The following is a 16,824-nucleotide window of genomic DNA, read 5'->3' on the forward strand; positions in this document are numbered from 1 at the left end:
AATCCATTAAGCCTTGAAGGCTGCTTTGGGATGGCCCCGCTTTCGAGTGTTGCAACGTGCCTTGGATCTCCCTGAAGGCGTCATTGAATTGACCTTCTAGTCCCACCACCATATTCTCCATTGTCTCCATGTTGAGGTGGAGTTCATCAACCCGATCTCGGGTCTCCCCTACTGTTGCCTCGTAACATAGGATATGCATGTCCATGCTTGCTAATTGATCAATGGATTTGTCCCACTTGCTTGTTTTGGTTGTACAACTCTTTAGGGCTTGATTTTTGGTAGGCTTGTCGATGGGTGCCTCATCAGTGTTGTGGGCTTGAGCCAACCCATGTAGTATGTCATCGGTGATGTCGCAATTGCTCTTTATTGTTTGTGCTGAATGTGGGCTGACCAATGGGGTCCAATGTGTGTTGAATGTCACGGTTGCTCTGATACCAACTATCATGAGACTAGTCATTAGGACCCCATGCGACACTTGGTATGCATTGAATAAGCCTACGAAATAAAGTAATAACACAACAAAGGGAACAAAGATGACACAAATTGGTAAAAAACACTTTTATATTATAATAGTTAGTAAATACAAGCACACAAGTTTGTGTTGAGGGACATCGTATTTAACCTTTACATGGTCTTGACACCACTCAACTAGCTATCTCTATTATCACAAAAAATTGCATTAAAATATTAAAAAATCATACTATATAATTACAATAATAATATCTTCATTTTCCCATTCTCCATAGAAAATGTGTAAATCCCCCCAAAGACACTTGATGGCGAAAAAATGGTCACTTGTGACAATTTGGTGAGGACTAATGTCACATGTCGCTGTGGCCTCTGGGTGGTATGGTACACTCTCTGGAAGGTTTCAACTTTCAACCGCCATGGCTGGAATCTCTGAATTGGGTTTGGAATATGATAACCATCAACGGCGTATAGAAAACGAGAAAATGGGAAAGAACCATCGACCGCAACCGGCTTGGGGAGTCAGTCACTGAGGAAAGGAAACTTAAAAATATATTTTCTTTGTTTTATTGTCGCTCTCTCGCATCTTACCTCTCTCCAGACCAGACATGTCGTCGAAGGCACTCTCGAGGCTGGTTAATCTTCGCAAGCATTTTCAACACACAGACAAGGTAGATAATGATGATCCTTTGCTTTCCCTTTCTGGGTCTTCTAGACCTTTTTTGTTTGAGTAAATTTGAGGTCCAGATAGTTAATCCCCTGTTAACAGTCTACCTCTCCTTGCTTGCTTGCAATTGGCAAGGCAAAAGAAAAAAAGTAAAGAAAGATTAGTTTATTCGTTTTGACTATGACTGTGTTCATAGGTTCTGTTGCAGGAATTAAAATGAAAGAAATACTGATCATCGGCTATATATTAAATATTTGTTTTGTTTCCTCCTTTATAGTTTATTATAAAAATTAGCAGCATGAAAGCTCTTTTCATATGTACATCGATTGACGATTGACTTTTCTTTGCTATTTCTCGTTTATATCTTAAAATGTAGTATGGAAATAGGGTAATTTGCAAACTACTTAGTCTAGATTTTACTTCATAGGGCGATAAAGATGGTAATGGTGGATGCTACTTGAAGATATCACCAGATGTTTCTGAGGCTTTATCACGTGGGAATGCAGTGGTTGCTCTGGAGTCCACCATTATTTCACATGGTATGCTTTTTTTACATATTATTCAACCAGGTTTAGTGGATTCAATTAGAATGTTTTTGGCAGCAGACCAGTTACAAGGATTATTAATTTTTTATTTTGAAAGAAAAGCTTTATTGAATTATCAAGAAAAGGCGAGTGGGGGGATGGGGCGTGTAACCTGATCCTGAAAACAATACAAGAAGCAAACACTCTATTCATTAGCCTAGAGCAAGAAAACAAAGAATTTCAGGAGGAATAACGGGTGAAAACCAACGATCTCTGAATTGCCTCTGATTGATTTTCGATCATTGTCTCTCAAACATCCTAGACTTAATACTCTTTTTCTTTTTCTCCATTGTCACTCGTTCTTGATTTGGGTCATTCTATTGGTTGGTTGGGTTTTCCTTCACACCATCAGAATTGACTTCCTTTGCTGGGCTGGTTATACATTCAGTATTCATTGTTTGTTTCACCTGGAAGAACTTTGTATACTCATTTGATGGGATTTTCTAATGAGTCTATGGAGTTATTCACTAGCACTAATTACCATACCATCCCAGCAGCTATGCTTCACACAATAGGCAGAACAAATTTAAACTTTTTTGTTACTGTGCTTAAGTGGTACCTTGTGCATTCCTGCTTCTTTATCACAATTACACATTTGGCTTGAGGATTTTTTTGAACATCTTTATTAATACTATAATAATGTTTTGATCGGTGCCATTGCTCGGTGCAATGGGAAAGTCTTAGGCTGACAAACTTGAGAATGAGGGGTTCAAGTTGAGAATGTCCACTTTGTGCTGGAAAATGCCAAAGGTTTGGTCTGTATCTGGTTCACCCTTCCCAAGACCCCCCATAGCTGGGATCAACTTTGGGTAATGGTCCTCTCTCTCCTACTCAAAAAATAAGAAAAAAGTGCATATTTACATGATGAACCTTTATGTTATTTACACTCTTGACTTTATTTATAATTTCCATTCAGGAATGCCCTACCCTCAGAACTTACAGACTGCAAAAGAGGTGGAGAGTATTGTAAGGGAGAATGGAGCCATTCCAGCTACAATTGCTATTTTGGATGGTGTACCATGCATAGGTATCTTTCTTTCATTCCATATTTAACATTTATTAGAAGTTCTTGTTAGAAGGATTCAAATGGTTTGAATAAGATTCATTAAATAAAAATCAAGAAACTACAAATAGAAGAGGGGAGATAAACTTTCTTATCTCTCCCCCAAAAGGTGAAAGCGAAAATTATGTTCTACTGATGATAATTCTATTCTAAAAAAAGGTAATTCTATTAAGGGAACACTATCATACAATTGTTTTAAAAAATCTAGAATTTGAATGTGCTACATTTATATAATAAAAAAGTTTATTAAATCCATTGCTTAGCAGAATATGTTGCATAGGTTTTATATCTAAGCGCATTTCAATTAATTAAAAAATGAATCAAAGGAAAATAAATCAGGAGGAACTGCATATGTCTATTGGCTCATGCATGCTTTACTAAAAAATGCATTCAAATCTTTGATTAGCATACTATTGCATCAGGGTTTTTATTTGAGAACCTTTCAATTAATTGAGCAATCAGTGGGAAAGAGAATCAGGAATAACTGCACATGGTAATTGGTTCCTATGATTCGTTTGATGTGAACAGTCTTGAATATCAAACCAATATTGTGTTACCATGGTATTTTTTTTTTAAATTCAGCTGTGCTTCTGATTGTAGGGTGTTGACAATATATAGATGGGAACCTTTGACAAGCTTCACTCCTGTCCATCTATTTTTCCCCTTTCATGCAAATTCATTTCTTTTTTTTGGTAGGTCTGAATGATGAAGAGTTGGAGAGGCTTGCAAATCTGGGCACTAGAGCTCAAAAGACAGCTCGAAGGGATATTGCACATGTTGTGAGTTATTGTCTAATCGAGTATAAATTGAAAATTGATGAAACTTGTATCCTTACAGAGTCATCATCATCATCAAGCCTTATCCCAAGTTCCCAACTATATGGTGTTGGTTACATAGAAAACACTCTAACTATTGAATAGGAAGAGGTCTTATTGGAAAGCATTTGCAATGGGACATAGAGATCAATGTAATCCTTGGTTATAACTTTGTGTTCTGGTTCCTAATTGTTAAACTTATATATGCTGTGTATATTGACACTGACATATTATCACATCTGTAGCTCATACGGGCATCATTTTCCATTCAAGACTTTCCTAGCATTTGGGTCAGATTTTTTTTTTTTGACGTATAAATAGAAATTTCATTAAAGATAAAAAAATTTACAAGAGAAAGGTGAAATTAAATCACCCGAAGGAAGAACCATTTCACCCCTACTTCACAAAGCAAGCTTATAAACACAGGACCTAGACCAAAAACAGGATTTCACCTCCCAGAGACCATACGAAAACAAAATAAAAAATCCACTCTCAAGATGACATCAACTCCAAAACATCCCTAAAAAACAACAAACATCCACACCAATTTACTCTAAAAACCAGAAGAAACCACCTCCCTACCCTCCTCCCGACAACCACAATTGCTCCACGTCAAGGACCTCTTTCTGTCCCTCTCCCTCATCCCACGCCTCTCCCCCTTCCTTTGGAATGATGCTCTTTACGCACTCTTCCTTTTTCTGTCTCTCAAACTCTTCAAAAACCCTTCTTACAAAAGATTCACCGCCCAGAAAAAAAAGACCCAAAGCTTTACCTACTTCCACATCCCTCTCCACGAAATTTCTTAAATCCAATCCTCCATTCTTCCTCTTCTCAAAATCTGATTTCAATTCTCCAACATTCCTCCCAGCTTCACCAAAACCCTCTTTTTCCTTCACCTCAAGAACTCCATTCCACTTCAGTTCCCCTTCTTCAGAACTCAGAGCAACAGTAATCTGCCTGCCTAATTCATCAAAAGTCTTATGAATTGTGGCTTTTTTCTTGTGAATACTCTTTTATATTTATTACTAGGACCAGCCCCAAAAATTCCATCTTTCAAATACGAGAACACTTTAGTAACGTTTACAAGATGAGACGTGATCCTCTAGGCTTCTTCACAGCCATCGACCCTTCACCAGTAATCACATGAACAGGCCAACCTTTTCTTACCCAACTCGACTCCAATCCTTCCAACTATCACTTCTTCAATTAGATATTCATTGCTATTCCTTTGGCTACCAATATCGGCCTCCCCTTCAAAGCCATTGGTCTTTTGTCAGCACACTGTTGAAGATTAATTAGTTTTATGATGTTTTTCTGAGTAGATGTTTATGTTAGTTGTTAGATAGGAGGTGGGGACCATAGTAGTTATGTGAGTCCAAATTTTATTATGTTTTTTGAGTGTTATATATGCTGTTTTATGTTTTGCTGCCCTATAAGGGCATAGTTGTCTTTGTACTGTTCTATTATTTTAGTATAAATAATAAGTGAAGGGGGCGGCCATAATTATTGCTCTCTTTTCTTTCAACTTCTCTTCTTCTCTTCTTCTCCTTCTCTCTTCCTTCTCTCTCCAAGAAACTACTTTCTTTCATATATTTTTTTTTAATTCAGCAGATTTCTACTTGGTATCAGAGCAACGACTAGGGTTTCTTGAAGCATTCTCATGCAGCCCTAGATCAGCCGATTGCATGAAGAAGTAAAGGGCTGATCGATCTACTATAGATTGCCCAGTTCTTGGAGTTTTTGGTGGGATCTAGACATTAGGAAGGTCATCTACTGTTCGGCATCAAAATCAGGGAGAACTGGAGTACGGGGAAGAGTCCCAGAAAAGTTGGGACTCTTTGTTTTTGATATGATCTTGGGCGCCCAGGTATTGTTAGTTTTCTTTTGATTTTCTGAAGAGGGTGGTTTGGTTTCTAAAATTTTCTAGGCCTCCCGGAGTGATCGATTCACTTTTCTCTCTATTGGGAGGCATGGGGAGGAGAGAGATTTCCCTCCAGCTAGGGTTTTCTTCTTCCGGAAGGGTTGGTTTCTGTGTGTGTGGTATTAAATTATTTTTTGAAGATCTCCAATCTATGTTTTCTTACTGTTGAACTGTTTGAAGTAAAATGGAGAGTTGGAATATCGAGATGAAATCTACCGGTACTGTGGGATTGGGTGTTGGAGGTAGTAGTGATATTTTTGGGTTTGGGATCATTACTACAGTAAAACTTGATGGCACAAATTATTTGGAGTGGGCACAATCAGCTAAGATGGCTATTGGTGCTCGTGGAAAATTAGGGTATCTCCCAGGCAGGGATGAACCCTGAATTTGACATTTCTAGGCAGCATATTCTTTCTAGGGAGGGTGTGACACTCTCTCAGGCCTATGCTTTTGTCTCTGGAGAGGAGAGTAGGAGGAATGTAATGCTGAGATAGGCTGGGATTGACCAGTCGGCTATGGTTAGTACAACAAAACCTAAGCCGAATGGAGACAGGGGGAGTAGTGAGACTAGAAGGGAAGATAAGAAGGACTTGGTGTGTGATTATTGCAAGAAGCCTAAGAATACCAGGGACACTTGTTGGAAGCTTCATCCAAATCTTATGCCTGCTCGGATAAGAAACAATAAGGGAAATGCAAATGTAGCCACTACAGGAGACTCTTCAGCCCCTCTCTCCCAAATTGATTGGGAATCCATTGCAGTAGCAGCAGTGACAACAGAATTGGAGAGATTTGGACAGCTTATGAGTAAGAAAGATTCACCCAGCCCTAGCCTTCCAGATGGACAGCAGAATGCAAGAGCCAACTACACCACTTCCTTTGCACATACAGGTAGTCCATATGCAACTGCGAATCTTGCATCCACTTCAGGTAAGGAGGGACCTCCCTGGATTATAGACTCAGGAGCATCTGAGCATATGACTAATGCCCCTACCATTTTCAGTTCCTATCAGTTGTGCTCTGGTAGAGACAAAGTCTCTACAATAGATGGTTCACAGATGCCTATTGCTGGGAAGGGGACAGTTACAGTGACCAATGATATAACTCTCTCCTCTGTTTTACATGTCCCTAGACTTCATACCAACCTACTATCTATTAGTTCTTTGACAAAAAAATTGAATTGTTCAGTGACCTTTCTTCCTAGTAATTGTGTTTTGCAGGATCTGGAGTCAAAGAAGATGATTGGGAGTGGTCGTGAGGTGAATGGAGTCTACCTTCTGGATGAGATTCCAAGACATTAGGGTCATCATGTTAGTAGTAGCAGTAGTAATTGGTCAGAGTCAGTAAACCAGATTATGCTTTGGCACAATCGCTTGGGACATCTTTCTTTTAATTCTTTGAAATGTCTTTTCCCAAAGTTGTTTGAGTCTGTTCAATTATTTACTTTGGAGTGTGAGAGTTGTCAGTTAGGAAATGCCAGAGAGTACTTTGAGAAGTACTTTTGCTTTTAATATTGTTCACACTGATGTATGGGGGCCATATCAAATCCCTTCCATGGGAGTATTCCGTTACTTTCTCTTGTTTGTGGATGATTATACACGATATTCTTGGCTATATTTGATGAAATCACGTGATGAGGTTCCTAGCTTAGTACGACAATCCCACCAGATGGTTCTCACACAATTTGGAGTGAGAACTAAGGTTTTTAGATCAGATAATGCCAGAGAGTACTTTGAGAAGGATCTAACCACGTATCTCTTAGAACATGGTGTAGTTCATCAGAGCAGTTGTGCATATACACTACAATAGAATGGAGTTGCTGAGAGGAAAAACAGACACATTGTGGAGGTGGCAAGGAGTCTTATGGTGCGTGCTTCAGTCCCTGTGCAGTTCTGGGGAGATGCAGTTCTTACAGTCGTACATGTGATTAACCGTGTTCCTTCACGGACTTTGGGGTTTAAGGTGCCATTTTGCCTCCTTTTTCCAGATGGAAAGATATTTCATATACTTCTAAGGGTTTTTGGCTGTGTTTCTTTTGTTCACATTCTTGGCCCTCATTGCAAGAAATTTGATCCTAAGGCCAAGAAATGTGTTTTTCTTGGGTATGCTCAGAACCAAAAAGGGTATTGCTGTTATGACCCAGTGTCGAGGAGCAGATTTGTCACTATGGATGTTACATTTTTTGAATCCACATTCTTCTTCTCGAGTGGTTCTCCTCAGTGGGGGAGTTTTGGGGAGGAGAACTCACAATCTGTTCCTCTTCCTGCTTCTGTGGTGCCTCCATCGGTTCAGCCAGCACCTGCACCATCAGTTCAGCTAGCACCTGCACTATCAGTTCAGCCAGTACCTGCACCTCTAGTTTCATTATCTGAGCCACTACGGGCAGCCTCACAACAATATCAGCGCCGGTAGATGATGGTTGACTCCACACATCCTCGACCCACACCACTCTCTGTCAGTCTTTCTGAAACTCCAGATTCGGCAGATACAATTCCAGGTATTCCTCTTGAGCCTGTTATGTTTTCTGATGATAATGTTTTTGTTCCTAACACCACTGTTGCAGCTGATCCCACTGACCTTGATCTTCCCATTGCACTTCGTAAGGGGAAGAGAAAGTGTACAACCTACTGCATTTCACACCATCTTTCCTATAGTGCCTTATCACCCTCCTACCGTGCTTTTCTTTCTTCCCTGGATTCTGTGTCTATACCCAGGAATGTTACTAAGGCTCTCTCCAAACCTGAGTGGAAAACAACCATGCAAGATGAGATGGATGCTTTAGTCAAAAACCAAACTTGGGAAATAGTTGATCTTCCCCCAAACAAGGAGACAGTCGGATGTCGATGGGTATTCACAGTGAAGTATAAGGCCGATGGCAAGATAGAGAGGTACAAGGCAAGGTTGGTAGCAAAAGAGTATACTCAGACCTATGACGTTGATTATCTGAAAACCTTTGCACTAGTAGCTAAGATGAGTTCAGTTTGTATTCTTTTATCTCTAGCAGCCACCTATTCATGGCCCTTGTTCCAGCTTGATGTCAAAAATGCTTTCCTCATGGTGACTTACAGGAGGAGGTATGTATGGACATTCCAGTAGGCTTTTATGAAAATGTTGGTAAACGAAAGGTGTGCAGACTCAGAAAATCTCTGTATGGACTGAAACAGTCACCTAGGGCTTGGTTTGACAGGTTTAGAGGGGCACTCATTCGTTTTGGATACACACAGACACAATCTGATCACACCCCTCTTTGTGAAGAGGAGAGATGCTTTGGTGTCAGTTTTGATTGTGTATGTGGATGATATAGTGGTGATAGGAAATGATCTAGAGGAGATTGATGATCTCAAAAAATCATTGCAGCAAGAATTTGAGATCAAAGATCTTGGTGAGCTCAAATACTTCTTAGGGATTGAAGTTGCAAGATCCAAGCATGTGATTCTCATTTCACAGAGAAAGTATGTACTTGACCTACTACGAGAGACTGGGAAGCTGGGGACCAAACCAGCAAACACTCCTATTGATCCAAATCACAGAATTAATGGTGTGGATGGTGAATTGGTAAAAGATGTGTGAAGATATCAAAGAATGGTGGGCCGACTGTTGTATGTGTATGACACGACCATATATTCAGCACTGGGAAGCTATTGAGAGAATACTTGCATATCTAAAAAAACACCCTGGCAGAGGTACTCTTTTCTCAAATCATGAGAATCTGAAGCTAGAATCTTATATAGATGCAGACTGGGCAGGATGCTTAGATGACAGGAGATCTACATCAGGAGTGTGCACCTTTGTAGGTGGAAACTTGATCTCCTGGAAGAGTAAGAAGTAAGCGGTTGTGGCAAGGTCAAGTGCAGAGGTTGAGTATAGATCCATGTTTCATGGTGTCTTAGAACTTCTTTGGGTTAGATCTCTTTTGAGTGAGATTGGGGTGAAAGCAGAAGAACCTATGATGTTATACTATGATAATCAGGTTGCAACCAATATTGCCCACAATCCAATTCAGCATGAAAGGACAAAACACATTGAAGTTGATAGACACTTTATAAGAGTTGCAGCTGGTTGATGTTCTCACTAAAGGGGTGGCAAGGAACAAGCTTGAACATGATCTACACAAGTTGGGAATGTGTGACATTTACTCCCAACTTGAGGGGGAGTGTTGAAGATTAATTAGTTTTATGATGTTTTTCTGAGTAGATGTTTATGTTAGTTGTTAGATAGGAGGTGGGGACCACAGTAGTTATGTGACTCCAAATTTTATTATGTTTTTTGAGTGTTATATATGCTGTTCTATTATTTTAGTATAAATAATAAGTGAAGGGGCGGCTGGAATTATTGCTCTCTTTTCTTTCAACTTCTCTTCTTCTCCTTTTCTCTTCCTTCTCTCTCCAAGAAACTACTTTCTTTCATATTTTTTTAATTCCGCAGATTTCTACTCACACGATGTCCTCCCTCACTTGGTTTAGCAAATACTTTGTAGAAGTCGAATCACATTCATGACTACAAACAACTTATTTGAGTCGTTCAGAACCATCAGAAACCCCACACTATCCGTCATCATTATCTTTCCTACTAAAGCCGTCTGAATCTCTAAAGTTTAAATGCAGTTGTAGACTTGGAGCAATTGTCTTCTATGACCTTCAAACTCTTCTCCTCCCATGCTTCTTTCTTCCCTCAGTCCAGATCCAAATCTCATTTTAACCCAAACCCACTTCTCACATAAGGTTCCTTTCTTTTTACTGCCCCTATCCCACGTAACCAAACCACTCGAGTTCCTAGAGATTCTTTTAAACCTTCCCAAATTGCCCCTCCCTCTTAAATCTTTCAACTTCTCCTACTTAAATCCACTGGCCCTTTCTTTTTAAAGCGGGCCCACTCAGGCGCCTCTCGACCCTAGAGCTCACAGGTGTTGAGTCCCCTTCCTCTTTCGAACCCACCTCAGCCATCCCCTCAAATTTTTAAAACACTTCACCTCATTCCCTCCCTGACTCTTTGCTTCCCACCTCCACTATCATCAGGACCCGCCACACTGCCCCCATCAATTAAACGTTTGCCTATAATTCTGGAAATAGCCTCATCTTCAACCTCTGAGACCTCCTGTTTGAACTGATCATTTGTCTTCCACACATTCTCAGAAGACCCCTGAAAACTTTTGCAGTTCACCTTCCTCCACAAAACCATGTTTCCAACCCACCTCATCGGATAAGAGCCTTCAACAACAAGACACAGATCGTATCTCTCCAGAAAATTGAAGAGATAATGGCGAAGACACCATTTGGATATCATCATTTTTTTTTCTCTTTTTGAGAGAAGGTAAAGTATCATTTTATTAATATGGACAAAAAATGTATAGCAAGATGATGTACTAAGGAAACAAGAAAAAAACTGTTCCCTCTAGCCTTGATCCCCACCCTGCTTTACAAAAAGCATAGCATGTTCAAAAAAGTATTCAAAACCTACACCCCTCAACAGCCTTTGACCAGACAACCAAGAAAACATCTTCCCCACAATTTTCTGAAAATGGAGTCAACGGAACTTGCTCTTGAAGACCCAAGTGTTTCTTTCTTGCCATAGACACCAGAATACCACTGCTGGGGTTAAATTCCACACCAATTTTCCTCTTTTACTCAGACCTTGCACCCTCCAAACCCTTTACAAAGTCTTCTACCGATCCTGGGCAACAGCTTTGCACTACAAACAAGTGTGAAATTCTGTTCCAGATCTCTGAGGAATAACTGCAGTACAGTAAAAGGTGATCCACTGTTTCCAGTTATCCTTTGCATAGAACACAGCTAGTTGAATCCAGTACAGCACCTTTCTGATAGAGGTTGTCCCTTGTAAGTATTCTGTTGAGGTAGGCCGTCCAGACATAAAAAGATATTTTTGAAGGCACATTTTTATACCAGATTATGTGGGTTGGAACTGAATGTCCTGCACTGTCCAAGGCCTTGTAAAAAGATTTAACTGTGAATCTACCAGTCTTCTCCCGCTTCCAGATTCTACTGTCAGACCTCGCTGACTCCACCTGTGTACTATAAAGGAGTAGCAGTAGTTCCATCCACTCCTCCACTTTCCAATCATTTAGATGCCTACTGAATTGTGGGATACATACCAAGATACCATCTTGGATTTGCAAGCTTTCAGCAACCTTAGCTTCTTTGTTTACTGCGACTTCAAACAAAGCATGGAACCTTTCGTAAAAAGGCCTCTCCCCACACCAAAATCCTTCCAAAATTTGACCCTCTCCCCATTTCCTACCTTGAAATTCACACCTTTTTCAAACAAGTGATAGGCCTTTTCAATTTCTTTCCAAACCGAGCACCCATAGGACTGATTTGAAGTTCCTGGATCCCATCCAAAATTTCTCACTACACTTGACCTGGACCACCCTTATCAACAACCCTCCTTGACTGTCCCCAAATCTCCAAAACCACTTTGCTAGCATTGCAGTATTGATGTTTTTCACCCTTCTAACCGCCAACCCCCCTAAGGATTTGGGCTGACAGACCTTGTTCCAGTTTACCAAGTGGTACTTCTTCTCTTTACAGCCTCTCCAGAGGAATTCCCCCATCTTTTCAATGTGATGAACTCCAAGTCGATGGAGCTTCTTTGAGGGAGCTCCTTCCTCTAGAAACAGAATTAAGAGAGAGAGAAAGAAGAGAAAGAGGGAAGGAAATAAGTTGGTTATGATTTCCCTGGGAATTCTGTTCTACCCATAGGCCTTATATAGGCTTTCTCACTTATAAGCTCATCATTACCATGAGCTATGCATGTGGGTGGTTATGACGTGGCCTGCAGTTGTAAACAAATCGCAGGGGAGGTTTGTAAAGCTTTGCTTGGGCCACTACTGCTGCTGCATGGGCTTCACGACCCATGTGGGCCTGGCTTTCCTGAACAGTATGGGCCTGGTGATCTGATGGTGGGTTATCCGCCTGGGATCTATCATCTCCCCACCCTTAAGAACGACCTTGGCCTCAAGGTCAAGATGGGGAAATTGTTCTTGCAACCGACTGAGGTCTTCCCAAGTGGCATCTTCTGGGGGAAGGTTCGTCCACTGAACAAAGGCATGCTTCACCACTTTATGACCCATCTTTATCCAGCGGATGTCCGTGATGACATTGGGCTCAACAATCATCTGCCCTTCACTCGTAAACTCAGGCAATAGTGGCTTCACCAAAGCTGCATCTGTCCGGCATGGTTTGAGGAGCGAGACATGAAATATTGGGTGGAGTCGGGCAATATTCGGCAAGTCTAGTTTGTAAGCCACTGCTCCCACTCTCCCTGAAATGCGAAAGGGGCCAAAGAAGCGGGGTGAGAACTTCTGCTAAGCTCTTTTTGCCAGTGATGACTGTCAGTAAGGTTGTAGTTTCAAGTAGACCAGGTCCCCCACTTGGTATTCCACCTCGCGATGTTTCTTATCATACTGCATCTTTATGTAATTCTGAGCCTTGAGTAAGTGACTCTTGAGTGATTGAAGTGCTTCATCTTTGGCTTCAAGCTGCTGTTCGACCTCCGCAACTGCTGAAGTGCCCTTCTCATAGGGTAACACTGAGGGTGGCTCCCTTCCATACAAGATCTTGAATGGGGCGGTCCCTATAGTAACATGATAAGTGGTATTATACCGAAATTCAGCCCATGGGAGCCATTTCAGCCACTGAGTAAGTTTCTCTCCTGCGAAACATCTGAAATAGGTCTCTAGACAATGGTTAACTACTTTTCTGATTGTCTGTCAGTCTGTGGGTGGTAGCTGGTGGAATGATAAGTGAGAGTACCCTGTGTCCCGAAAGTATTCTTCCCAGAATCGGCTTACAAAAGTGGCGTCCCGATCCGTGATGGTAGTTGTTGGTGTACTGTGGAGCTTAGCCACTTCACGAATGTAGGCCTGAGCTACTTGAGATGCCTTGTAGTGGTGGGAAAGCACAACAGTGCGTGCACTTTCTCAATCTATCCACAACAACCAGTATAAAAAACATCCCTCCAGACTTAGGCAATCCCGTAATAACGTTCATAGTTACCTCGTCCCACACCTGATCTGGAATGGGTAGGGGCTGTAGCAAACCTGCTGGAGTTTGGGCCTGATATTTCTGAGTTTGGCATACAGAACAACTTGCAACAAAATCCTGTACCGCCTTCTTCATTCCCCGCCAATAGAAGTGGGCTGCTAGGCGCCTATAAGTCCTGATCATCCCAGAATGACCTCCCTCTACTGATTCATGGAACAACTTCAAAAGGTCTGTGTGAAAAACAGATTTAGGCGCTATCACCAGTCGCCCCTAGTAGAATAAGTCTGAACCCACCAGGGAGTACCCCGCTACTTGGTTTGCCCCTGATCCCAACTGCTCCCGAATCAGTTTTAATTCATCATCTTGTTGGGCTTCTTCCTTGATGCGATCAAGCAAGGGGTGGAGAGGTCTGTAGGCTGTCAAAGAGTTCATTTCCTCTCTTCTGGATAAAGTGTCAGCTTGTATTGGATGGACCAGGTTTGTATTCAATGGTGAAATCAAAGCCCATTAACTTGCTGGCCCATTTCTGTTGTTCAAGGTTAAGAATCCTTTGTTCCATCAAGTGTTTGAGACTCCTCTGATTAGTCCTTACTGTGAATTTTCACCCCAATAAGTATGCTCTCCATTTGTGCACAGAAGAGCACCAAGGCCATCAGCTCCTTGTCGTAAGTAGACTTTAATTGGGCTTGGGCTGACAGGAACTTACTGAAATAATCAATAGGGTGTCCCTCTTGCATCAGAACTGCATCGATTCCTTTGCCCGATGCATCACACTCCACCACAAAAGGCTTGGTAAAGTTGGGTAATGCCAAGGTAAGCGGTGTAGTAATTGCTTTTTTGAGGGATTCAAATGCCACTTCTGCTTGTTTTGATCAAGTAAAGGCTTCTCTCTTCAACAGAGCTGTAAGAGGGGCGACTAGAGATGCATAGCCTTTTATGAACCTTCTGTAGTAACCGGTGAGGCCCAGAAAACCCCACAAACTCTTAATGGTCTTGGGTCGAGCCCATTGAGTCATTGCCACAATTTTCTTAGGATCGGTCATTACAATACCCTGCGAAATTACGTGTCCCAAATACTGAATTTGTGTCTGGTCGAATGTGCACTTGGTGGGCTTGGCGAATAATTGATGTTGCCGGAGAATCCCAAGGTTAACTCCAAATGTTCTAAATGAGAAGTCCAATCACTATTATAGACAAAGATATCATCGAAGAACACCAAGATAAAGCACCTGAGGTGGGGCCAGAAAATATCATTCATGAGGCTCTGAAAAGTGGAGGGCGCATTAGTCAACCCAAAAGGCTTGACCAAAAATTCATAGTGGCCATCATGGGTCCTAAAGGCTGTTTTGTGGATGTCTTCTGGGTGGACCCGAATTTGATGGTAGCCGGATCGTAAATCCAGTTTGGAAAAATAAACAACATGCTTCAATTCATCAAATAACTCATCTATCCTTCACAGTGATGCTATTGAGGGCCCGATAATCAACACAAAAATGCCACGTTCCATCCTTCTTCTTGACGAGAAGGACTGGAGAAGAATAGGGACTGTGGCTCGGTTGTATCAATTGCTTGGACAACAAATTAGCTACTATTTTGTCAATTTCAGCCCGTTGAACATGTGGGTATCTGTAAGGCCTGACATTGGTGAGTTGGGGCCCCATCTGAATTGGGATGTGGCGATCATGAGTACATACAGGAGGTAGGCTGTTTGGTTCTCCAAAGACATCTTGATATGCTGCTAAGAGCTGTTGTAAAGTGGGGTCTTCCGTAACAGTATGGGTTCCGTTGTCACAATAGATAGTGGGTCCTACTCCCAATGAGCCCAAATAAACCAAGGTCACTGCATTGGAGTGAAGGCTGTAATTGATAACATGTCGGGCTGAACCTGCTGCCGGTTCGGTTGGCCCAATTCCCTTTAAATGGCATTGCTTCCCATTCGTCCAGAAATCCATAGCCAAGATGGTCTAATCACATACTGTCGGCCCAAGGAGCTTAAGCCATTGGATCCTCAGGACTAAGTCATCCCCACTAAAATCCAAAGGATATAGGTCCACACTGAACACATGGCCTTGAATTCTAAGGCCCACGACCCTGCACAACCCATCACATGGAATTTGCTATCCATTAGCTGCCTTAACAGCAAAGGGAGTAACCGCCTGAACCTCTAGGCCCACTTGTCGAGCTAGGTCCAGAGTGATGAAGTTAAGGGAACTCCCACTGTCAATTAAGATGCACACTTTTCTACACTTAAGTACACCATACACTCTCATGGTCTCAGTGGAGTGGAGCCCGGGCGTGGTGTGAAATCTCTGGGTTTTCCTCGACGGAGTCTTCCGCCTAGTCGGAGACCATGGGTCTGGTATCCACATCTTCACTCTCATCTGGGTTGTCAATAATTTGAAGGAGGAACATCTGTTGGGCCTTGCACTTATGGCCCGGAGAAGATTTCTCCTCGTAGTTATAGCACAATCCTTTTTCCCGACAGGCCTACATCTCAACCTAGGTGAGTTTTCTCATAGTGGGGGCCGGTGGGTGGTGTGGTTGAACCGGGGTTAACTTGGTTTTGGATGTCAAGGACTTGGGAGACGATTCGAGAATTCCTGGCCGTTGATTCCTCCTAATCCGGTTCAACTTGTCTTCATGCAGTTGGGCTAGGCTCACAGTGGCTAAAACAGTAGGGGGTTGCAAGGCTTTTCACTTCCAATCTAATGTCTTCCCTCAAGCCACCAATAAAACAGCTGGTGAGAGCATGTTTCGGCCATCCATGCACTCTCATGGCTAGCCGCTCGAATTCAACTTGATATTATCGAATGGAGCTAGTCTGTTTTACTCTAGATAAAGCTTCATCAAAATTTTTGAAGCTGGAAGGACCAAATCGTATTTGTAGGGCCTCAGCAAAGTCTAGCCAGGACAGTTGCGGGTGTGAACGGCGGTACCATTGGTACCAGAGACTAACCTCTCCACTAAGATGGATGGAGGCAATCTGTACTCTCTGACTTGCCGGAATCTCATGAAAATCAAAATTCCGCTCTACACGGTAGATCCAGGGGGAAGGATCGTCACCTGAGTACGTGGGGAGCACCAATTTGGGGTTGCGAAGGTTGAAGGTGCCATTCAGTTGAAGGGCGCCGCTGCTCGATTCCTCTTGGTCCGCCTCCTTGCTTGGCTGGGTTGACATCCGTTCGAGCTGAGACACCACAACAGAGAGGACGTCTTTAATACCTCTCAGTTCTCCCTCCATCCAATCGATCCTTTCTTCTTGTGATTGGTTGCGAGTGGTGGGCATGGTTGATCAGGGGCTTTGTTACC

General features: G+C 42.1%; 1 protein-coding gene across 4 annotated transcripts in view; it reads left to right on the plus strand.

Annotated features, from left to right (window-relative positions):
• The first annotated feature begins 735 nt into the window (after positions 1–735).
• The window catches only part of LOC104586286 (indigoidine synthase A family protein), a 52,805-nt gene continuing 36,716 nt past the window's right edge, over positions 736–16,824 (plus strand). For 2 of the 4 annotated variants that reach the window (XM_010243461.3, XM_088896591.1), the window contains exons 1-4: positions 788–1,139; positions 1,563–1,674; positions 2,636–2,746; positions 3,479–3,561. In XM_010243461.3, coding sequence (XP_010241763.1) covers positions 1,077–1,139; positions 1,563–1,674; positions 2,636–2,746; positions 3,479–3,561 — 369 coding nt within the window. In that variant the 5' untranslated portion in view covers positions 788–1,076. Of the gene's footprint in view, positions 1,140–1,562; positions 1,675–2,635; positions 2,747–3,478; positions 3,562–16,824 lie in introns of all 4 variants that reach the window. The other 2 variants (XM_010243459.3, XM_010243460.3) reach the window with 2 other exon arrangements.

Source organism: Nelumbo nucifera, chromosome 1, assembly GCF_055504915.1.
Source record: "Nelumbo nucifera cultivar China Antique chromosome 1, China Antique-T2T, whole genome shotgun sequence".
Lineage (NCBI taxonomy): Eukaryota > Viridiplantae > Streptophyta > Magnoliopsida > Proteales > Nelumbonaceae > Nelumbo > Nelumbo nucifera.